The 24,525-nt window shown below is 44.2% G+C and overlaps 2 protein-coding genes across 3 annotated transcripts in view; one reads left to right on the forward strand and one right to left on the reverse strand.

The window, feature by feature from the left end:
• Window positions 1-3,988: 3,988 nt before the first annotated feature.
• On the reverse strand, window positions 3,989-6,014 carry TEX46 (testis expressed 46). The gene is made up of 2 exons (XM_024554093.1): window positions 5,823-6,014; window positions 3,989-4,186 (listed from the first exon to the last, which is right to left on the reverse strand). Exons 1-2 carry the CDS (start codon window positions 6,012-6,014, stop codon window positions 3,989-3,991), a joined length of 390 nt encoding a protein of 129 aa, XP_024409861.1.
• Window positions 6,015-10,143: 4,129 nt separating this feature from the next.
• The window catches only part of KDM1A (lysine demethylase 1A), a 53,799-nt gene continuing 39,417 nt past the window's right edge, over window positions 10,144-24,525 (forward strand). For both annotated transcript variants that reach the window (XM_024554356.4, XM_045190650.3), the window contains exons 1-2: window positions 10,144-10,646; window positions 19,558-19,723. In XM_024554356.4, the coding sequence (XP_024410124.3) occupies window positions 10,284-10,646; window positions 19,558-19,723 (529 nt within the window). In that variant the 5' untranslated portion in view covers window positions 10,144-10,283. The remainder of the gene's footprint in view (window positions 10,647-19,557; window positions 19,724-24,525) is intronic.

A 24,525-nucleotide genomic window follows, 5' to 3' on the forward strand; every position in this document is an offset into this window, starting at 1 on the left:
GGGTTGACTTTTATGGTGAGACGGGGAAGCCTGCATCCTCCCCGATGAGGAGGGGGTTTGGAGCAGAGGGACAGAGTTCAGGATTCGTCGTGTTAATTTTGAGAAGTTGAGTGAAAGTGTAGAAGGAGGCAGCTGGACACTTGAACCTGGAGCCTAGAGGTCTGTGTATGCAGGTGGCTCTATGTCCAAGGAGAAAGCAAGGAAGGACCTGTACCCAGAGAACAGAACAGTTCTGGGCACACAAAGCACACTGCTCGATATTCTGCCAGTGGACCTCAACGCCGTCCATGCAGCGGCCGGGCACGTGGTTGCAGAGGCCCAAGGCACAGCAGTTGGTGGCTACGGCCAGCTAGGAGCAATGCCCTCACCATTGTCAGGGTGAGACACCACTATGGTCGCCCGTAGCTGGGTATGGTTGGGGGGGGCAGTACTGTGATAGGTTCATGCCACACCACGGGCCCTGGCCTGGACAGCCCTTGAGGTGGTCCAGCATTGCCTGTCCAGACCTGGAAGAGGAGGGGAGACATTATTTACCTCTGCCCTGGTCTGTTTTCTGAGATGGCCTGCATATGTTCTTGCTGGATAAGCTGGGGGCCATCTGCTCACACTTTTGGAAGTAGTCCCTTTTACATTGCTTCATGGGTCATTGCTAATGGTCTTGCTGCACGGCCAGGCCAGATGACCTGTCCTTTTCCCAGAGCATCTACCCCCATAAAAACCCAACAGTCACCATTCTGCCTGGCGTGTCGGGTGCGCCCCTCCCCCTCCTGGGTGCCCACAGAGGACAGTGAGGAAGCAGCTAATATAATAGCTTCTTGGGCCAGCCACACCAAGGCTCGATCGTACCCAGCTCCTGCAAGAGGCAGGTGTGGAAGGGCAAGCACATTCCACGTCGACAGGGTCTACAGCTGGGGGCCTTGCTGTGGGGATAATTCCAACATCAGAGTGTACATCAGGAAGTTGCAGCACAGGACAAAGGGGCTCAGCAGAGCCTCAAGAGTCGCTGTGACCGTTTGGTGTCAGAGAATAGCCACCCCAATCCTAAACCAGGTCCATGGGGGTCAGAACCCACAGAGGCCAACGTGCCTGCTGTGAACTGCTCAGATCCACAGGTCAGTCACCGTGCCACTCCTTGAGTCGCCCTGAGCAACAGGCCTACGTTACCGGCAGGTAATTCGTACTCCGCAAGCACCAGTGACTTCATAGGTCAAACCGGCCATCATCGGGCTGCGTCAGACCTCCGTGATGGTTTTGCTCTTGTGGGAGATTGAGGCATGGATCTAGGGCACCAGAGTGGATGTGAAGGCCACACAGTCTTTTTTTAAAAGATGTAATTGATTTCAGACAGAGAGAGGAAGGTGATGGGAGGGGGGGAGAGAGAGAAACATCAGTTTGTTGTTCCACCCATTCACACACCCACTGGTTGACTCCAGCATGTGCCCTGACCAGGGATTGAACCTGAAACCCCGGCGCATCAGGACGACGCTCCAATGGAGCTACCCGGCCAGGGCCACATAGTCTTGAGCAGCTTTTCATTCCAGATGTTCTCGTCAAGAAACAGGGCATTATTGTGGGTTTGTTTATATGTCACATACAGACCAAGTTCATGGCTGATTTGCTGTATGTTTCCACAGCATGGGGTTACCATATGGATAATCTCCTGGTGGCCCAGTTCTGATGGCCCAATGGCCTGGTCCTGCAGCAAGACCATTAGCAATGACCCGTGAAGCAATGTAAAAGGGACTACTTCCAAAACTGTGAGCAGGCTATAGGGAACCGACAAGGGTGGTGCCGTGCCCCTGGGCCCAAAGGGAACCTGTGAGAAGGTCTTGTAGGGAGAGCATCCCTAAGAAGAGGAGTAACCCTCTGTCAAGGGACCCAGCCAGCCCTGAGCAAGCCTGACAGAACACCACAGCAGGGCGCTGAGGGAATAAGGGCTTCAGCCTCCCCCTAACCTCTCGTCTCTTCTGCCCGGGATCCTGGTTGGCCAAACTCAACTGGAAGCCACAGGGCAGAGGGATCTGATGATGCAGACCATGCAGGTTGGGCCCCTGGCAGAAAAGGCAGGAGAAGGATGGGGAGGGGACCTGGAGGTCCAAGGAGGGAGATCATGGAGTCCCAACTAAGAAGGGATCATTTGAGCAAAGATGTCAGCGGGGGCAGGGGTGAAGTAACTCATGTAATCTCCTCGCAGTAATAAATGATGTCGGTAGTGTTACTCTCCCCATTTTTCAGTTGAGAAAACGGAGGCACAGCAAACATGAAAAACTTCGAGTTGTGGGAGGTCGCACAGCTGGGAGTTGATAGAGTCGGGATTTAAAGCGGTGCGGTCAGGCTCCAGAGATCCTGCTCTTAAACGGAATGGGACACAGGAGAGTCACCATGGAACGAGAGGGCAGAGAGAACGTCAGGGCATGTAAGACCACGATCCGCAGCCGCAGGTGCTACTTGCTGAGAGCTGGCTGCACCGGAGCCACTGCGTCAGGGGCCGTGGGGCCACACAGCTGGACGAGGTGCTGTGCTTGCTCCCAAGAGTCCACACGCTAATTGGAGGGTGGGGAGGGGACACAGAAACGTGTACAAACTAAACGTCAGCGGATTGTGACGCATTCCGCTGTAGAACCACAGATAAAGCGCTAGGACAGTGCTAAGGAAAGAGATTCCTTACGGCTGGGTTGAGGGAAGCTTTCTGGAGGTGGTAGCTTTGGAAGAAGTGGAGAACAGTAACAGCGGAGAGGGGAAGAAAAGGGATTCCAGGGGAAGAAACCATGCGTGCAGAGAGGTGGATGCCTCTGGGGGACGGCCACTCATCTGGTTTGGTTAGAGTCCATGGGACTCGTGGGGAGAGAGATGACTTTTTTTACAGTTTTTAATTTTTTTAATTGATTTTAGAGGAACGTGGAGGGAAGGAGAGAAACGTTGAATTGTTGTTCCACCTATTTATGTTTTCGTTGATTCTTGTATGTGCCCTGACTGAGGATCGAACCCGCAACCCTGGTGTATCAGGACAATGCTCTAACCAACTGAGTTACCCAGCCAGGGCTGGGAAGAGGTGATTTGAAGTGGACACCAACAAGGCATGCGTCACAGTGAGGTAGTGATTTTCTTTCCAATTCTCCTTATGGAGAAAAGGCTCAGCTTGGTGCTAGCGTGTCTTTTAATAGCTAATTCTTACGTATCTCCTTTTTTTAACCCAGAGTTCACAGGTTCAGATCCTTCGGAGGACAACTCAGCTCTAGTTGAAACATAGTAACATCGCTTTGTTTCCGTCATCTTTATTTTGACAGTTAAGTTCCGTCTCAGGCAAATGATGCTGTTTTTAATTTGCCGATGAACGATTTGTTTCATCGTCACGTTCCTTTACACATAAGTTTACTTAAGGAGAAAGAGTCGATTTAAAGGGACAAACAACATTGAGTCAAACCTTCAGGTGGTTCACGACTATGGCAAAAATCACAAAGGTGGCACCCTAATGACTGATGTTCAGGGTGCTCCGCCATAGAGTCTAAAGCATGTGAGGGGGAGAAACGGGAGGGAAAAGCCTGGAAAGGGGATCAGATCATGGAGGGCCTGAACACCGAGTGGGGAGTGTGGGCTTTATTCTGCCAACCATGGAGAGATGTTGGCCTGAGAACAGGCAATGAACACACTGGGGGCCTCTGGGTGCAGAGCGAGGGGGAGACCGAGGCTGGGCGGGCGCTGGGGAGGCTGTTGGAAGACTCGACGCGGACAGGACACAGTGCCCTGAACCAGTTGTGGGGGGGTGGTCCCCCTGAACGGGAGGAAGGGCCAGGCTCCGGCCCGCAGGCTGTGTCTCAGGGTGCCATGCGGCTGATCTGGCGAGTAGATTTCTTTACCAGGGGTGACCCTTCAGCCTCCGTCCTCTCCTGCGTTGTGATTTACTAAGAACATCCATCCAGTCGTCTCTGTCAGGGTTTTACTGAGCAAAGGTGACACTGGAAGAGGCCAGCCGCCCAGGCCCCACGCGTCAGGGGGAGTGGGACGTGCACTCGGAGAACGTGGAGAGGACGGACGCGTGCCCCCTCGGTCTGTGCTGCCCCGCAGGAAGAGCCCGCCGCCGGCTCCACCTGTTGCGGTGGTTCATTTTATTCCATAAGATGAACATCTGATTTTCGAGGACCTTCAGCTTCATTTCACTGACCATAAGCCGTTCGAGGATCTTGTCCTGGAGGGCGAAGCAGGCATGCAGCCTCTCGAGTTCTCTCCCGTTCATGGTGGGGCCGTTGGGCTTGGCTTCGAGGGTCTTTCGTCTCTCTCTCTCTTCCTGAGCTCCCCCACACCAGGAAAAGAGGAGAGGTTGGTTAACCGTGATAACTACCCCCTCCCCATGCCGGATGCTTTACAAGTGTCACCTTAATTTTCCCAGCCAGCCCACCAGGAGAGCGTCCAGTGGGTGAGAGCACTGGGGCCCAGGGAGGGAAGGTCCCTTTCTCGGCAGCCCCCAGCCGGCAGGGGAGACCCCACAGTTCCCTTTGGTCCATGGGAATAAATAATATGACCGCCAATCTGCGCTTGCAAAGAACATAAAACCTGTAACCCAAATGCATGTCCCCAGAGCTGTGCCTTCGCAGCTGCCCCAGAGCTCCGTCGGGCCCTGCCAGGTCTCCAGCTGCCAGGACTCAGCATCTCCCCACGCGCCCTGACCCCTGTACTCCTCGTCTGCCCCTCTCCCAGCCTGATAATCCTTCATCTTTTCTCTTTGGATTCGGCTACAAACTTCCGGTCTTTACAGCCCTTTGCAAATTAAATAGCTCAGACGTACAAAAAAAAAAAAAAAGTAAGAATTACAACAAATACCCATGTTCCCACACCAGCTTAAGAAGAGATATCACAAATGTAATGGCGGGTCCCTCTCCCGGAGTGTCCCCCTCCCTCCCTGAACCTCATCTCAACTGCAGTCTTACATCCGGTGTTTGCTTTTCCTACGCACTTTCCTTAATGGCAGTGGTTACAACGAGAGGCTTTTCTGCCCTCCCCGGGGCCTCTGGCACTGGCTGCAGACATTCTCGGTCGTCACAAAAGGGGTGACGGATGCTACTGGCATCTTATGGGTAGAGGCTGGGGAAGCTGCTACGCATCCAACAATGCACTGGACAGTCCCTCACAAAAAGAATTATCTTGCCCGAAATGTCAATCACATGGAAGTTGAAAAATCCTGCCCTGCCCTGGCTGGCATGGCTCAGTGGATTGAGTGCCGGCCTGAGAGCCAAAGGGTAGCCAATTCGATTCCCAGTCAGGGTACACGCCTGGGTCTCCGGCCAGGTCCCCAGCGGGGAGTGTGCAAGAGGCAACCCACACACTGATGTTTCTCTCCCTCTCTTTCTCCATCCCTTCCCTTCTCTCTAGAAATAAATAAGTCTAATCTTTTAAAAAAGAGAAATCCTGCCTCAATGTATTTCACTAAGTATATGCATTCGTAAACATGATAGGATATTGTTTTGCATGTTTTTAGATTTGTATACGTCATACATAATCCATGTACATCTCTCCTATCGTCATTGTTATATTTTAGAGATGTAGCTATGTTTTACATGTGTCTTTAGTTTATCCATTTTCATTTTTTCCTTTAAAGGAGTTGTTACTGTTGCCAAAGCATGTGTACATCAAACCTGAAGTAGGAGAGGGTGGGACAGTCCCGACTTTGTGGCTGAGGCACCTGAAGCCTTGGGAGGGTTGAGACCAGAGTCGTGGGTTCCTCAGTCTTGCCCCATTATTCTGACACCTTCCCTGTCCCCCAATCCCCAATCTAGCTGTAAATATCCCCCCACCCTCAGCTGAAGCTTCAGGCTCCTCTTGCTCACCTGCTGGGACTTTGGGGAGGTGGGCTTCAGTTCATACTTGACCAGCCAGTTGCTAAGCAACAGCAGAAGGAATAGGAACCCAAACAAGGCTGGCTTATAGCTGATCAGCCAAGCCACCAGTGCTCCAATGGCACCTGAGGAATCAAGTATCTCATGGAGATTCCTAAAAAGAGATATTAGTTCTCCCAGCATTCTGGCTTGGTGGCACCCAGGCCCCAAGACCCAGCCTCAGGTCCCTCTCTGGGACAGTTGCCTCCATAACAGGAATCATGGCTGCCCTGTCCTGTAAGTCATGACCGGCCCCCAGCAGCGCCCCTCCCCCGTTGCCACATAACAATACTATTAACTACTCCTATGTCATAAGCGGTCACTATGTGTCAGACTTCAACAGGCAGTCTGCAAGCATCATCTCATAATGCCCTCACAAGAGCCAGGTGATGTAGGCCTTAGTGATGCCTCATTCATTCAATAGAACTTCTGGGCCTGGCCACTGGGAATAAAATAGCCAGCAACACATCCCCTGCCCTCATGGGAGGGAGACTGCAAAGAACAATTATCCAAAATTTGGAACTAAGGCTAAAACTTTACTGCGTTATTACTGTGAAGTTTGTACTAGAATAAAGTACTGCCTAGTACTAGAATATTCTCTAAGTGGCCCACCTGTTGGCCACCTGATACTTCAGGAGAAAGTAACTTTATTTGACTTACTCTTTAATATTGATTAGGGTTCCCACTCTGTAAAGTCAGGTGTTAACTTTTAAAAAATGGCTAAGTTACTCTAGCAATTCCACTTGAGAATATGTACCCCAAACAACCTAAAGCAGGGTCTTAGAGAGGTTGGCACACCCACGTCCATAGCAGCATTATTCACAATGGTCCACAAAAGATGGAAGCAACCCCAAAATCCATCAACAGATAAATGGATAAAAAGGAAGGAAGTTCTGATACATGCTACAATGCGAGGGACCTCAGAGGCGATTATGCTAAGTGAAGTACGCCAGTCACAAGAAGACAAAAGCTGTTTGAGTCCACTCACATGAAATCTTTTGAGTGGCCAAGTCTATAAGAGCCAGAAAACAGAATGGTGGTTGGCAGGGGTTGGGGGTGGGGCAGGACAGTGTTGGAGAGTTACTGTTTGATGGGTACAGAGGTTTTCAAGATGAAAAGGGTTCTGGAGATTGTTTGTATAACTATGTGAATGTAATTAACACTAGTGAACTGTACATCTAAAAATGGTTAAGCCCTGGCTGGTGTGGATCAGTGGACTGAGTGCCAGCCTGAGGTTTGATCCCCCATCAGAGCACATGCCTGGATCACCAGCCAGGTCTGCTGCAGTAGGTGGGGAACGAGAGGCAACCTACCCACGTATCTCTCAAACATGGGTGTTTCTCTCCCTCTCTTTCTCCCTTCCTTCTCTTCTCTCTAAAAGGAAATAAATAAAATCTTTAAAAGTAAACAAACAAACATAAATAAATAAATAAACAAAATGGTTAAGATGGTAACTTTTATGTTATATGTATTTTAACACAATTTAAGAAAGTGAAATGAATTAGTTACAGGCCTGCCTTGCTTTACTGTGTTTTGCTTTATGTACTTCACAGGTGTTGCATTTTTCACATGTTGAAGGCCATTCCCTCCACCAGCAAAAAGATTACGCTGACTGTATTGTGATACTGGCTTTATTATGGTGGTCTGGAACCAAAACCGCAGTATCTCTAAGGTATGCCTGTATTTCTGGAAAGAAAATGGGTAAGTTGCAAATGTTATTTTGGGGGGAGGGCAAATAAATGCAAATGAGTTCTGTCTAAGAGAAAAGATAATCCCCAAAGTTCAGTTTTATGGCATTGTAAGACATTAACTACCGTTTCCTTATTTAAAAATAGTTCACAATCTTATCCTAGAATTCTGTCTTCCACTGAGCAATGACTATATATAGCAACTTTTCATATTCTCCTTTGAACCAGCTTTATCATCCTGCTGTTTCTCTCAATAATAAAATCAGTCCATCAATCAATCTTTGGCCCTGGCCGGGTAGCTCAGTTGGTTAGAGCAGTGTCCTGATACCCCAAGGTTGTGGGTTCGATCCCCCGTCAAGGCACATACAAGAATCAACCAATGAATGCACAAATAAGTGGAACTACAAGTCAATGCTTCTCTCTCTTTCTCTAAAATCAATAAATAAAATTTTAAAAGTAAAAAGTCTTTGACATATGTTCATTATTTTTTATGGAAGTTCTTAATGTTCAAATATCAATTTCAATGGCTATGATGTTCTAATATATTCAGTTTGGGGGGCCTTTAGTTCTCCTTGATTATTATTGTATATAGCCTGAGATAAACAGCATTGAAGCTAAATCTTTGTACCCATACTTAAACATTTCCAGAGAATGTTTTCCTGAAAGTGGAATTGCTGGGTCAAACCATATGCATATTTTAAAAATCTAATTTCAAGTTTTAACAAATTATTATATGTCAAACAAGTCACATAGAACTATAGGGTGTATGAACTATTACTTGCAAATGACTTCAGCACTGGTAGAACTTCCTAATTTTTTACCTTGTTAAGTAGAAATTCAGGAGTTGGATGAGTCATAAAAAGAGACTTGGTTACTTAAAAAACTACAGGATGTAGAACAAACAAGCTTCAGTCTCCTTTCTCACCCCTTCCTACCCTCAAGTTCTATGATGTAGAGAAATAATTCCAGCTCTTTTAACTGGTATTGATCTTCTGGTATTTATCTTGATATAGCCACATGGTATGTTTATACTGTTATTTATTGATTTCTTTTTTAAAGAGATTTTATTTATTTTATTTTTAGAAAGAGAGAGAGAAACATCAATGTGTGGTTGCCTCTGTTATGCCAACTGGGGACCTGGTCCACTACCCAGGCATGTGTCCTGCCTGGGAATCAAACCAGCACCCTTTTGGTTCGCAGGCCAGCATTCTATCCACCGAGCCACACCAGCCAGCGCTATTTCTTGATTTCTGAATTTTGATGTTATATAGTATCTTTTCATAATGGGAGATGAGGATTTAGCTCCCATGCAGAATCTCTCCCATCCTCTTTTCACCCCCTTCTACAAACCCCTCTCACCCTCCCATCCCTCTCCTCCACACACTTTCTCTTTTCTCCATTCTCTCAGTAAAATTCTATCATTTGGGTTAAAAAAATATTCATTGCTTATGTTACTATGCCAGTGTCGTTCACAGCTGAGCCATGTGTTGTACTAAGACTACAACTTCTTGCACAGCTATTGCCTCTTTTTTTGTTTGCTTAGTTTTTAAAAATCAACTTCATTGAAGTACAGTTGACATGAAATAAAACATCCCTATTTTACGCGTACAGTTCAATGAGTTCTGACTAACGCATATACCACCCCTCTCATGATATAAAACATTTTCATCCCTCCCAGCAAGTTCTCTCCTGATGTTTTGCAGTCAACCCCCACCCTCCTCCCAGGCAACCACTGATTGGATTCTATCACTAGAGATTAGGTTTCCGGCTCTCGGACTTCACGTAAATGGAATCATTCTTTTGAAAATTACAGTATATTTTGAAGGAACATGAAAAAAGCAATTACAGTTCTGTGGAAATAAGTGGAAATAAGCTTGAAGAACACAAAGCCTGTTAGAATTGGGTCAGTGAAGGATTCCTGGAGTTAAAAGAATAAACCACCACTGCCATCAGCAGCAGCATTAGAAAGAATTACCCTGTTGTAGACCAGGTGTTATATCTGTGAGGGGGCATGGAGAATGGAAAGAGGTGCAAGTGAGGGAGTGCTGATGGGGAGAGGGCACGAACAAAGCCTTGGCTGCAAGAGCAATCCTGTTGGACTCAAAACTGGATTTCTTAACTACTGTCCATTTTCTCACCACGAAACTCGTTTACTTTCCAAGATTCCCCCTGTACAAGCAGGACAATTATAAATAAGATGGCCTACGTGTCATGTCAGTATTTCCCCTCCCTAGACCATATGCTCTTTGAAAGCAAGAACTCCATAATTAAACCCTTGCCACCTAGTAAGCATTAATAAATATTGGTTGAATTGACGAATGAATAGGTGAATGAATGAATGAGTGAATACACTCATAAGTATGTCCAAGTCCCTGGATGAAATGGTCGCCCTCGGAGGTGCAGTCTGGCCCAGAAGCCCTAAGACCGGGACGGTGCTGGGCCAACTCGAAAGGCCAAGGAGACGCTCTAGGAAGGCATCGCGCTCTTTGCCACGGTGCCGCTCTAGCCGCGAGAACGCCGTTCTATGGCAGCCGGGGGAGGGCGGGGCCGTGGGCGTCCCCGGCCTTTTTGTCCGGACGCGGCGGGAGCGCGCTCCGCGCGTGCGTACGCGGCGGCGGTCGTTAGCGCGCGGGCTGCGTGAGGTGAAGCCAGACCAGGTGGTTGCGGACCCGCGGACTCTCAGATTGAGCGGCCCCTTCGGCTGTCGGCAGCCAGGCGGCCGGAGATGCTGTCCGGGAAGAAGGCGGCGGCTGCAGCGGCCGCGGCGGCGGCGGCGGCGGCGGCAGCGGCAGCTGGCTCGGAGGCCAGCACTGGGGCCGCCGCCGGCTCGGAGAACGGCTCCGAGGTGGCCGCGCCGCCGGGGGGCCCGTCGGGCCCTGCAGAGGCCGGGCCGGGAGTGGCCGGGGAGCGCACTCCCCGCAAGAAGGAGCCTCCGCGGGCCTCGCCGCCCGGGGGCCTCACCGAGCCGCCAGGGTCCGCCGCACCTCAGGCCGGGCCTACCGTCGTGCCTGGATCTGCGACCCCCATGGAAACGGGAATCGCAGAGACTCCGGAGGGGCGACGGACCAGTCGGCGCAAGCGGGCGAAGGTGAGGCCCGGCCCGCTCCCTCGAACCGCAAGCCCCAGTGCTAGCCTCCCCGAGGTTGCCCAGCCCCCGTCAACCCCTCTCCCCCGGTCTTGGGCCTTGAGCCCCACGCCCACCCAGATCTCCCCAGCCAGTCGATCCCCACCCCGCATTCCCACTAGCTGGATGAGAGAGGGGAAGGTCTTTAACTGTGTTGAACGCGGTCTTTGTGCTGGGACCCGGCCCTCCTGGGGAAGGGGGGTTGATGGGCGGGCCGGTTCCCTCGTTACATTCTGTACACCTCTGCGTTTTCCTGAGTGGGAAAAATGGCTCCCTGACCGGGAGTTGTGGTTGGCGGTGCCGGAGACGTACATCTCTAGTTTGCCCCCGGCTGTGCCTGGAGGCTGGCTGCTCGGCAGTGTTTACGGAGTGTCAGCTGGGAGCGCGTTGGGGCCGCAGGGTGATTGATGCTGGTGAAATTGCTTTAGCCGTTCAGAGACCGAAAAGAAAGGAACGTTTTTCCGAGCCGCTGATGTGTGCGAGTTTTCTCATTTCTTTGTACGCTCTCCACGATCTTTTCACGTAGATGAAGCTGATAAAGAGAGCTGATATCAGTTAATCAAGATACAAACAGGGGAAGAAAGAGATTTGTCGCAGGATAAGTGTGTACACAGACAGTAGCCGCCTCAGGTCCCTGGGTGCCAGGTGCCGTGTTCAGAGCATCATCGGCGTTTTATGTTTGCTGGACACCCAGGGGCAGGTATTGCCTGCTCGTTCCTTCTAATGAGGTGTGTCAGCCTCTGAAACAAAGGGCCACATGGGACACCTACGGTGTGTAGGGCACTGGGACGGTACTAGAGCACAGACTTCACTTACAATTTTCACTGAGTTTTTATCAGGGTGACTGGATAACAAAATTAGATAGGTTTCAGGTGTATAGTTTTATAATACATCACTTATATATTGTATTATGTGTCCTGCCCGGAGTGGAGCACAGACTTTACACTTGGAAATTTCATGGTCCGGTTGAAAATAACTGGAACTATATATGCATAAATTTTTTAAGTAATATTTAAAATCATGCAATTCATATAATTTGTACATGTAACAAGTTTTTGACCTGCATATGATTTTTTAAAAGATTTTGTTTATCCCCCTCCAGAGAGAGGGGAAAGGAGGGAGAGAAACATCAATGTGTGGTTGCCCATTGCACACACCCCCCACCGGGGACCTGGCCCACAACCCAGGCATGAGCCCTGACTGGGAATCAAACCAGCGACTATTTGGTTTGCAGGACAGCACTCAGTCCACTGAGCCACACCAGCCAGGGCTACCTGTATATAATTTTTAAGTGGGTATACGAAGTCAGTATGAGGAACTTGTGTGTGTGTGTGTGTGTGTGGCTTAAACGACATCATTGTGTCTCAGTTCAGGAGGCTGGAGGTCTGAAATCAAGGTGTCCGGAGGGTTGGTTTTTCCTTAGGGCTGGGGGTTGAGGGGCGGGGAGAATCCCATAGCCTCTATGTGAGGAGCTTCTGCAGGTGAGCATTACCCAGACTGAGCCCTCAGAGTCAGCTGCCCACTTGAGAGAGCTCTCTCCAACGATACCCTGTGCTAAGTGGAAACAAAAAACAAAAACAAAACGGCTTTTGGGGGCTTCTACCAGAGCAGGGGCTAGAAAAGCACAGGTTAGCAACTCCCAAGTCTCAGAATGAAGTAGAGGACAGAAACCCAGTAGGGTTTTAATTTTCAATTTCAGTGGAAAGTGTGGCCAGAAACCACGTGATATTTTTTTTAAAACAGGTGTTTTTTTTGTGAAAATTCACATACCATAAAATTTACGTTTTAAAAACAAGATTTTATTTATTTATTTTAGAGGGGAAGGAAGAGAGGGAGAGAAACATCAGTGTTTGGTTGCTTCTCACAGACCCCCTCCTGGGGGCCTGGCCTGCAACCCAGGCATGCGCCCTGACTGGGAATCCAACTGGCGACCTTTGGTTCCCAGGCTGGCGCTCAATATACTGAGCCACACCAGCCAGGGCTCTTTATTTCACTTTGCATAGCCTTCACTTCCTTTATTTTGCGTCTGTACTCAGTCATTTCTGTGAGCATCCTGATTACCAGTGTTTTGAATTCTGCACCTGACAGGTTGGCTGTATCCTCATCACTTAGTTCTTCTTCTGAATTTTGATCTGTTCTTCATTTGGGCCCTATTTCTTTGTCTCAGCACACCTGTTAGGTTGGGGGCCTTAGGTATTTACCAGGGTGGGGCAACCCACTTTGCTGCATTGTGGCACCTGTGTGGGGGAGGGTCAGAGAAGGAACAATGCCACTTGCTTGGCTCTCACCTGATTTCAGACACTTCCCCTGCTACCTGCAATCAAATTGGGCCATTCGGTGCTGATTCACAGATGGGTCGGTTTGTGTACATTCTAGGACCCCATGCATCCCTCCAACGGACTCTCTTGTGAGACTAGGAGTTTCTCCCGCTGCTGCAACCCACATAAGTTTTTATAGCCACAGGTTTTGAGGCTTTATTTTCCCACGCTGACACCCTGGGTTCTGTGGTCTGTCTGGCACCCCAGTTGTTCCTCACAGTTTATCCCCACGCAAATGTGGGACTGCTTGCTCCACCAGCTGCCGCCTTGCCACGTGTGCGTGTGAGAGAGAGAGAAGCATTGATTGGCACACCCCCACCTGGGGACCTGGCCCTCAACCCAGGTGTGTGCCCTGACCCAGAATAGAACCTTCGGTTCACAGGCCAACCATTCAACCCACTGAGCCACACCAGTCAGGGCAACTTTGTTCTTTCTAAAGATTGTTTTAGCTATTTGGTGTCCTTTGAACTTCCATATGAATTTTAGGATCAGTTTATCAATTTCTGCAAATAAGACAGTTGACATTTTCATTGTGTTTGCATTGAGTCTGTTAATCAATTTGAAACATGCCGTAAGATTTTTTGGTAATTCACCTGTATTTATTTAAAATTTTTGCTACCGTATTTTTCTCTTGCGATTAGCTTTGAAACTGAAAAGAAATGGGTTATGAGTTTATTTGGGGGAGCAACTAGGAAGTAAGGAACTGGGGATACTGACCTATTCATACCCAGTCTTGGGAGCCAAAGGACACAGACCTCCAGGAGTAGACACCCATAGGGTAAAAAGCAAGCTGAGTCCATTGCAGACAGGCATTTGCTTCAGAAGTTTCAAAGTGTGTACGAGGTCTATCCAGAAGGTATCCAGCCATGTATTAAGAAAAATGGAGAAATTTGTTGAAGAAGACACAAGAAACACTGTACATAGGATAATGACACTTCAGTCCCCTTCAAAGGAGGCACCTGGGCACCTCACACAGTTTTCTCAGTCACCATCAGCTGCCTGTAGTATTTTCCTTAATCTCATCAATGGTCTGAAATCGCTTTCCTTTCAAAGGTGATTTTAGTTTTGGAAAAGCCAGAAGTCACAGGGCGCCAAATCTCGGCTGTAGGGGATCTGAGTCACCTGGGTGATTTGATGTTTCGCCAAAAAAACGTATGAGACATGATGCATAAGTGGTCATGTTGTCTTGATGAAGCTGCCGGTCACCAGTTGCCCGTAGCTATGGCCTTTAGAATCATCTGAATAGTTTCTGTGGAGGAATGTTCAAGCTTAATGCAAAATTTGATGTGATTCATTGCCCTACTTGCTCAGTCACTTTGAATGCAATGGCCTCACAGTGCACATACTCAATCAATAGCATCTACCACCCCCGTGGGCTGGTGCAAGTGAGGTCACCACGGTTCACGCATGCACATTCCAGTCCTCTCCTTGGCTGCCCGGTTACATTGATGTTGATGTCACACGAACCGTTCTAGTTATATTAGCAATGGCTGGGCTTTTTCTAGACAGACCATCATATGTATTTTTTTTTTGGCTTGGGAGCTTATTCAGTTTTGAGGACCCTCTTTTTAGAAGTTATATATTAATTTTTAAATTGATTTGGGGGGGAAGGAGGAAGAGAAAAACATTGATTTGTTGTGATTCTTGTATGTGCTCAGATGAACCTACAACCTTGGTGTATTGGGATGATGCCTAGCCCACTGAGCTACCGTCAGCCAGGGCTATTAAAATATAGATTTATGTAATCAAAACTAGATTCGGGATATTGGAAAGGGTCCATTCAGTTGGGGGTCCCTGAGTCTTGTTTCATTAGTGTCTGATAAATTCACCTCTGAATGTGTGTACATTAGCATTATGGAACATACTTAAGGTTTGAAGTTGATAGATTCAGTTGGGACTTTAGGAACACCACACACTTCAGGAATGGTGGCCTTCAGCTGGGCTTTGACAAGGGCAGAGTTTAGAAGAGTATTCTGGAAAAGGATGGGCTTACTGGAGTTAAAGTTTTTTTTCTATGATTCATTTTTGCCAGGAAAATAAACTATACCTTGTAAGGCTTTTGCGTTTAGATATAATGTAAAGAAAATGCTATCACAGTGTCTGACATATAGTAAGTAGGTACCCAGTAGTAAAAGTACTATCAGAGGAGAGTAGAAAGTGAAAAATGCTTGGGGTACAATGCAGAGTGGTTTGAGAAGCAGCAGGGAGTCCAGAGCGGACAACTGAATGTTGGCAACAATGGACAAGTGAATTTAATTAGAAAGGAGGTTTTTCTAGAACCAGAGACAGTGGAGTGATCAGTGGTGTTCAGGTTGCAGAGCTGCGTCTAGACTGTAGAGAAGCAACCCTAGTTCTCTGGTGTCTGCTGTGGTAGCCAGTAGCCGCGTGTGGCTGTTGAACGCTTACTTTGTGACTAGTACAACTCAGGACTTTAAATTTTTTTTAAAAAATTGTATTTATTTATTCTTAGAGACAGGGGAAGGGAGGGAGAAGGAGCGGGAGAGAAACAGCAGTGTGCAAGAGAGACATCAATGGGTTCCCTCTCCTGCACCCCCAACTGAGGACCTGGCCTGCAACCCAGGCGTGTGCCATGATTGGGAATCGAACCTGTGACTGGTTTGCAGTACAGCACCTACTCCACTGAGCCAAACTAGTCAGGGCTGAATTTATTTTTAAAAAGGCGAAAGATTTATACGATCTGAAGAGAAACCAGAGTATGAATTTATTTTAATTTAAACACTAATAGCCATGTGGTAGGTGCTCAATAGCCACATGTGGCTAGTTCTGTCTTATTGGAAGCATAGATGCATATAACATTGCCATTATTATAGAAAACTTCATTAGCACTGCACTAGACTAGGAAGTGCAGCTCATAGTGCTGTGAGCATTCGCAGGAGGGGAAGATGTATTTCTAAGTTTGGAGTAGTTAGGAAATAACATGCAGAGGCGGTGGACCTTGGATTTTAGGTGTTAGGTTAACAGGAGAAGGTGGGAGTAGGTTTAAGGGAGCTTAGCGAGTTTCAGGATGGGTAAAACAGCATTGAGGACCTTTTGACTAGTATGTTAGAAAATGATTAGAAGTGAGTTTGACTAGTTAGAGCCAGAGAGTTTATACACTAGTTTGAAAAGGTTGGTATTCATCTGTTAAACTTTCTGAAAACATCACGGATTTGGAAAATTAATCTGGCAGTTGTACCCTAGGTGAGTTAAAAGGAAGACAGATTAAAACAAACAAAAAGACCAGGTTGAAGGTGATTGGGGAGTGAATGAATCATTATAGCAGGAGCATGGAAGAGAAGCTTGCCCATGTGGAGATGCGGGAAATTACCCTCCTGGCACACACCCTCTTGTGGGGACTCTTTGTGCTCTGGGTCGGAAGTATTTACTGAGGGATGAGAGATTCCCAGGCCTTTCTGCCCAAAGTATCTGTTCCTTTTTTCAGTGGAACAGTTTTTAATTTTTAGAGTTTATGTGATTCTTTCAGATGGTTTTAAAACTATTAAGTGGAGAAATTATTTTTTTACAAAATAAAATTTTATGCAGAATCCCCAAATAAAATATTACTTACCTGTTTTGTATTAAGAAACTTAAAGTTTTTAAAAGATTTTATTTATTTATTTTTAGAGAGAGGGGAAAGGAGGGAGAAAGAGAGGGAGGGAAGCATGATGTGCGAGAGAGAGACAGTGATCGGTGATCGGTTGCCTCTCTCATGCCCCCAGCTGGCAACCCAGGCACATGCCCTGACTGGGAATTGAACTGACAACCTTTAGGACTGCAGGTCAGCACTCAATCCACTGAGCCACACCAGCCAGGACAGAAATTTAAATTTATTTTATTTCAGTTGTCAGTCTTTGTGAGGAAATGAGGCTATTTTGATGGAGCCAAATTAAGCACAATAGTTGGAGCCTTGTTTCAGCCTCAGAATCCAATTTAATTTCTGTATTTTATTTATGAAATATTGTAAAGATGCAGTATGGATTGATAAGTAGAGCAAAAAATTGTTTTTGTTTGTTTAGCTTGCTTTCCCATCTCAGGACACTCAATCGAAAAGGGATAGAAGAAGAAATTTCATTCTTGGGTCTCCCCAAAATTGTTACCCAAGCAGTACAAGTTCATGTGTTGGTGGTCTCTAAAGGGTTATGGTTTGGATAACACACGAGTGTATATGAGTGTATATTTTTGTTTTAAAAATACATTTAAAAGTTAATAAATGAACCCTGTCTTGTGTGGCTCAGTGGATTGAGTGCTGGCCTGTGAAGAAGCAAGTGGTCGCTGGTTTGATTCCCAGTCAGGGCACATGCCTGGGTTGCAGGCCAGGTCCCCAGTAGGGGGCACACAAGAAGCGGCCACACATTGATGTTTCTCTCCCTTCCAACTTCCCTCCCCCTCCCTAAAAATAAATAAGTAAAATCTTTTTAAAAAATTAATAAATGAAATCCAAAAGAATCCTCAGGTTCTGTGGAACACAATTTTTTGTTGTTGTTTATTAAGTACTACCTTTAGATAGCCTTGCTACTATCTAAATCCCTAGAGCTACTACCCTTGCTCTAGGGATTTTTCTAATCCCTTTTTTCCTGAAAACCAAAAGACCAGCCTTTTCCAAGTGTATTCCTTGCTAATAGTTATTCCTTCACCAAAACAGTAGATTAAACAATGTTTAAAAGATTGTTTTTGCTGCAAAATTTTTCAGTACCTTTAATATGCATTATGACCAGATTAGTGTTTCCCAAACTTAGATTCATTTTTCCTTCAAAGGCCATACATACTGTCTAATAGAACATCCTTTGGGAACAGCTGAACTACTGTAGTAGAAAGGGTTTTATATTACTCTTTGTGTTTGTCTCAGAATTCGCACATTGCCCAGTTGCATAGTAGGCACTTGTTAAGTGATCACTGACTGAATGGATAAGATGGGATTAAAGGACTGACTTTTTGGGGTGGGGTGGTGTCAGGCACTGTTCAGGGCTAAAGAGCGAAAGGAAACGGTGTACCATAAGCATATATTACATTTTCTGACCCCTCTCCCTCTTTGAAACATTTTTACCTCCTATTGATTTTTTGCCCATTGTCCTGAGGTCTGTTTCTACTGTATCTTAGTCAAGTAGGATAATGTTTAAATGGCTAGAGGTTTTATTGTAAAGCCCATCAATAAGATGGTTACTTGATTAGGGTCTTTTTTTTGCAGCTGGAGTTTCGGCTTATTAAGCTCAGGGAGATTCTCATTCGTAACCATTTTTCCATTGCACCATGTGCTCAGCATTCATTATTTGATAGATCCTTGTGCTAAATGTGATTCTTAGAGCACAGGCCAGAATTATTCAGTTTATCCTTAATTTTCGTTTCCATTTTCTAACCCAATCCCTATTTTCAGTAAAACTTTTACCTCCCCCAGCCATTCACTCCCCGTCCCCAATCCTGTGGTTATGTAGTTCAAAAAAGAAGAAGAGAAGACATGTAAAAGCAGCCGGCCATCTGGAGCTATTTCATAAATATTTCAATAGTTAAAATAGATTATGTTTGCTATAACCTACAGGACCATTCATTTCCGAAATCTATTAAGTTAGGTACGTTCTATGTGGAAACCATGTTGCCTTTGCTCTGTCTCCACATCTGAATTATTTGTATTTCGTTCATTTTTTTCTTTTCATCGAACCTGAAATAATTAGAGAGCTGTTGTTCTGTGGCTTCCTGGAATCTTTATTTGGGTGGGACTAACAGTGATAATTTGACAGTGTTCTAGGTTGATGACTGTTTGTAATACCATGGTAACATTTTGGCAAACAGGTCCTTAATAATCTCCCCTATCCTAAGTTGCTTTACCCCCAATAAAACATTCACTAAGACCGCTTCCTCTTCCTGTTTATTACCTGGTTCTCTCCTGTATAACCTGAGTGGGAATTAGTAAGACTTGCAGCCTCTGTTTCCCCATCGCTTATTCCTTAATTTGTTGTAATAAGAATTCTTTGCTCTCAGTCAACTCTCTTAGGTCACCAGTTGTTTTTTTTTAAGCAAATGTACTTTTTCATGGTTTAATTTGACTGTTCCTATTTGCAATTTTTATTCCCTATCTCCCCCTCCCACCCCACCCCCCATTTGGTTTCTGGCATTCTTTTACTGTTTTCCCAAGGAGTAGTAATTACAAGTCCAGGCTTGGCATCAGACAGACTTATTCTAGTTAACTTACATTTTTTGCCTAATTGGGGGGGTTATTTGGGTTTTTTTGGTTTGGATTTGTTCTTTGAAACTTGCAGTATGTGAGCATGATACACACCCAGCTTTTAAATATATTTCGGAGTTGCAGACGGCCTCAGAGCCGCTGATCTAAATGTCAGTGCTCTGATGTAAAAGTTACATATTGGGCTAAAGCGGAACTGACACAGGGTTGTTTTATGAGAGATTTTGTTTTTAATGGCTAACCTATCGTGAGCTAGTTTGTTCCTTGTTTCCCTTAATATTTAAAGTTAAAAAGCAATTCACGTTCACTGATGGTTCCACATTGAGTCCCTGATTTTAGACATTCACTGTATTTAGCTTTCCCTGGTATGATCTCCATATAGGTAGAGTACAGAGAGATGGATGAGAGCTTGGCCAACCTCTCAGAAGATGAGTATTACTCAGAAGAAGAGAGAAATGCCAAAGCAGAGAAGGAAAAGAAGCTTCCCCCACCACCTCCTCAAGCCCCTCCTGAGGAAGAAAATGAAAGTGAGCCTGAAGAGCCATCTGGTGAGTTGCAATAACACCACAGTTTTGTTTTATCTTAGAAATAAGAATAAATGGATTTATTCCTATTTGCAGTGATACTTGTCTTCATCTTTGGTTTATACTGACACTGACGATATGTGTCCTAGTGTGTGTATATGTGCACATACATGTATACACACACGTATATGCACACGTGCATAGTGGTACCGATACTCTTTTTGTGTGTGTCTGTACATATGTAGGAGGAAAGTAAAGCGGGGGAGGTGGAAGGCTATTAGCAGTAGGTGTAAGGCAATTGGAAAGTTGGAGAAAATAATCAATTAGAGAAAACATACAGAAAGCCAAATCCAAAGAGCCAAACCTCTCAGTGATAACTCTGATTCAGAATTTAGAGATGGAATGGTTCAGAAATTATTCTGGCTAAATTATGCATTTACAAAGTGGTTAGAAAACTTGCGTGGTGTGGTGTGGTGTGGATTAGTTTGAGAAGGGTCTTTCCCTGGTGAAAAATTTTAAAATATATCTGAGGTAAAAAAGAAAAGACCCACTAAGTACCTTTTATTGTTTCATTATTGAGCCCTCCAATCAAAGGAATGGTATAAGAAAAGGCTATGGAGAGATTTAAATTCACACAGTTTTATGACATGGAAAGCTTATTGGAGTCTGTAGTATTGGAGTCAGAGTTTCAATATCTTTAAAGAATTCTCACTGACCTCCCCTTAGCCTCCCCTGAGGACACCAGACCAATCAGGGACACCTGCCTGTTTTGGAGAGACCAAGCGAAAGCAGAATCTTAATTAATTTTTCGTTTCCTATGCCCTTAATGGTATTCCATTAACTTTTCTTTCCTTTAAATTTTTACTATATTCTTCTCCTTAAAATACTTTTTATATTTGCAGTAGCTCCAGGCCCATTCACCTTACCAATTCTTTTAGTCCTGAACCTTTTAAAAACAAAATGCTTATTTCAGACCCCATATGCTATATCTTGCGTGGCTTTCATAGGTGCCCAGAGTACGGCATACATGTATTTCATTTGCTAAGTCTTATCGTTTGTTTTAGACTTTTTTCCTTAAGGTTTTTCTCTGTGATGTTATATAAATCACCAGACTCATACTGATTTGTAATTTGTCAGGATTCCAAGTCAGGTGTTAATTTAAATAGATTTAGAATATACCAGATTCTGGCTAAAACTCTCAAAAGTGAAAATTTAGAATTTATAGTAATTACAATAAAGTGTAATAAAAGAATATAGTTTGAGAACATTTATAAAAAGATAGATTCTGGGTTCAGCTCATATCAGAAATGAGGTTTTCTTAGAATGATTTTCCTAAAACTTTCTTAGAATGACTTCTTGGACAGCTTATTGGGAATGGTATATTACCTTTGGGACTGATGTCCCTGAAGCAAATGTAGCCTTCTCTGTACCTCAGCACCTGCTCTCTTTTTGTTGACTTTCCTCCCTCCTCTTTCTAGACTTATATTTAGCTCTCTCCCCTTGTATCCTTATCTCCAACTCTTTCCTTGACTATTTCCTTCCTTCTGTTTTCTTTAATTCTTGCTTCTTTTCTTTTTTTACTTTTGCTGTAGACTTGCTAATGAGATACAGGGGGATAATCCTTTCCCGTAGCTGTTACAGCTCCAGAAGCCGCTGATGCCCTAGTTCAGGTGCTCTGTTACTCAGTAGCGGTCTGACAGGCTGCTTCCCCCTCCTTTTTGTGTGGTTGTCATTGTCTCCAGTGAATAACCGATCTACCTAGATAGCAGGTTCACGCATACCTTCTTTGTCTTCTGAAAACTTTAAACCAAATCTAGGGTTGGTGTTTTCTTTTTCATGAAAGCAGCTATTTGTTTGTCATTGGTTGGTTTGTTATCTTTTTCCATAAACGTCAGGCACTGTTTCCACAAAAAGTAAATATCTTAACAAAGGGATTTAAGATTGAAGGAACTTTATGCTATTATGTTCTGGTTAACTTTAATCTAGTGGTTTAGTGTAAATATCTGAGTATTTGGGGGGAAAATTTAAAGTTTTGTTTATTAAGTTTAGGATATCGCCCATGCTCAGAGATGTGTTGATAATAGCCAAAACTTGCCAATATAGCATGTATATATTGACTTTATTTTCATAAAGTTATTTTGAATAAAGTTATTCAAAGTTATTCAAGAATAAAGTTATTTTTTCTTTAAAACAACTTAAAATTTAAAAAATTCCAGGGTGAATTCAGGGGGAAGTACTTTACCCAGAAAAGTAGTGACACAGTTTACTAGCTTCCATAATTTAGAAATAGATTGGGCCCTGTGGTGAATCACATAGTATTATCAGGTGAGTTCAAGTATTTAGAAACTGTCCAGAGTTTCCAAGTCTCTTGTCTTATCAGTACCAGTTCTTCAACTTCAGTTTTTATTCAAAAATTGGATATGAGCATTGCCACGTAGATATCTTAAAATCTTGAGAGGAGATGTGGGTCTGGTTCTTTACCAGATCTTTTCTTCAGCTCATTTTAGGTAATAACTAGAAATTCAGTTACTCCCTTAAACTATGTAAGTAAGGTGTGAATCCACTTCATTCTTACCAACATTTAAATTTGTTAGAAAATTTTGCTTTGCTTTCCACAGTGTAATCTTAAGAAGAATAAATATGTTGTTAATTATGAAACCTCAAGGTATTTTGAAGTCAGTGGGTCAAACGATTTGACTGGGGGAGATTCCTCTAGGCGAGTTGTGAGAGGGGGGTCAGAGGGAAGGTTGGAGCTTTCGCTGCAAGGCTAAGGAATTTGGGCTTGATTTCCTTTAAGAAATTGGGAAGGTTGATGTACCAAAATACGTGTTTTGTAAAAATCAATCTGTTATGCCCTCTTAAGGTGAACTAAAGGAGTAAAGAGACTGGGATTGGACCGATGACTTAGGCTATTTTGGTCAAGTTTAGTGGATTTGGGTCAATAGAAAAATGTTCTCTATCAATCCTGAATTTTTACAGAAATGAAGTTTGGGGTTTTTGTTTGTTTGGATTTAATTGGGAAGAAGTTCTCTGGTCTGGCTTAAACATTGTTTTTAGATTTGTCAATTTTTGTTAACTTTAGGTGGCATGTAGTCCTATGGTAGTCACATGGGTGAATAATGTATTTTTGCTCCTTATCTTTAAAATCTACCTAAATCTCCATGTATTTTTGTATTTACTAAATACTTTAGATATATTTGTTTTAATAAATGATTGTTTTATTTGGTTTCCTAGTAATTTTCTATCAAGATAAAAGTGTTTTCTATGTTTGAGGACATGGCAACCAAACCTGAACAGGTTGTCTTCGGAACTGTTAGTTATCAGTAGGGCCGGATAATGGGGGAGCAGCCATAAAACAGTGTAAAATCTCAGCTGGACTGCTGGTGTAGAATAATTGCCCCTTTGTTAAATTAGCCTTTCATTGGAGAAATGGTTTTTTCCTTTCTTAACTCCGTTGTTATCCTGTGTACCTTAGATTATTCCTCAGTGAGGATTTGCTATATTAACTGATAGGCTAGCACTTAGCTTTTTTATTTCCATACAAAAACATGATTTTTCTTTCTTCACTGCTTTTCAGCAATTGAAATTTTCTAGAAAAACCTCACTTGTAGTTCTTGGATTTAAATTTCATATTGGACAACTCTTTAAGAACTCTGGTTTGTGAAGAGATACTGCATTTTGGGTTAGAAATAGCTTAGTTGTGTATAACAAGATTTTTACTAAAAGTCTTAAAGTACATGAAATGAAACTTGAAATAGGCTACTAAGATGCCTTTCTAAAGACTTCTTCAAGTCAATAGGTTTCTAAATTTAAAAAGTGTGTGTCTGTATGTATATTTTTTCCAGATTCAGTGATATTCTAATACTCTAATGAAGCTGAAAGACTTCATTAAACTATTGGTTAACTCTTCAAACTAATTTTATTAGAGATTGTTATTAGATATGGTTAGCTGATCAGTGACAACTCTGTGTTATACTCTATTTTATTCAATGACTGTGGGAAGAATCACTTCATCTCTTGTTTATGTTCTTAAAAGAATTCTGTAAGAATATAAACAAAGGAAGTACCTGCTCTCTTCTCTGTTTTGCATGGAAATTTTGGATGTGTGTATTTGAAAGAGTTATAGGCTAGTAAACATATTGCAGAAATCATTTGTGAGAGATTGGTATGACAAATTTGTGTGTGTGTTTTTAAGATTTTATTTATTTTAAATTTATTTTTAGAGAGAGGGGAAGGAAGGGAGGAGGAGAGGGAGGGAAACATCACTGTGTGAGAGAAACATCCACTGGTTGCCTCTTGCACGCCCCCAGCTAGGGACCTCGCCCACAACCCAGCCATGTGCCCTGACCTAGAATCGAACTGAGGACCTTTCAGTTTGCAGGATGATGCCCAACACACTGAGCCACACCAGCCAGGGCAGAAATTGGTGTGGTTTTAATTTGGGGGCCCTGTTCATATAATAGTCATACTGTAGGTTGAAAGTATTTTTTAAAATCACATAAAAGGAGATGTAACCTGAGTTAGTAAAAATACTAAGTTATAGAAAATATACAAAATGTATGTGTATGGGTAAAAAGAATTTAGCTTACAATTCAAAGAAATTTAATTACAGACACTGATAATCATGAAATTATCCACATAATAAAAGATCAATGATCAAAGATTTGGTGAATTTTTTATTCAGTAAAACAAAAATCTGAATGACAGAATCTTTTGGACCATCCTTTGGAGCTTGGTGTGATAGAATTTGACCAGAGAAGAATTAAGCATGGGTTTCCTTACCTGGCTCGATACTGATGAAAGTAATCTGTTTAGCAATCTCAGAG

Source organism: Desmodus rotundus, chromosome 3, assembly GCF_022682495.2.
Source record: "Desmodus rotundus isolate HL8 chromosome 3, HLdesRot8A.1, whole genome shotgun sequence".
NCBI lineage: Eukaryota > Metazoa > Chordata > Mammalia > Chiroptera > Phyllostomidae > Desmodus > Desmodus rotundus.

What these genes read in the sequence shown, in the direction of transcription:
- TEX46 (XM_024554093.1), bottom strand. Translation starts at nt 6,014, where the DNA reads ATGCTGGGAGAACTAATATCTCTTTTTAGGAATCTCCATGAGATACTT. An exon ending in CCTCCCCAAAGTCCCAGCAG is followed by an intron (nt 4,187 to 5,822) that starts GTGAGCAAGAGG and finishes TTCGCCCTCCAG; the next exon opens with GACAAGATCCTCGAACGGCT.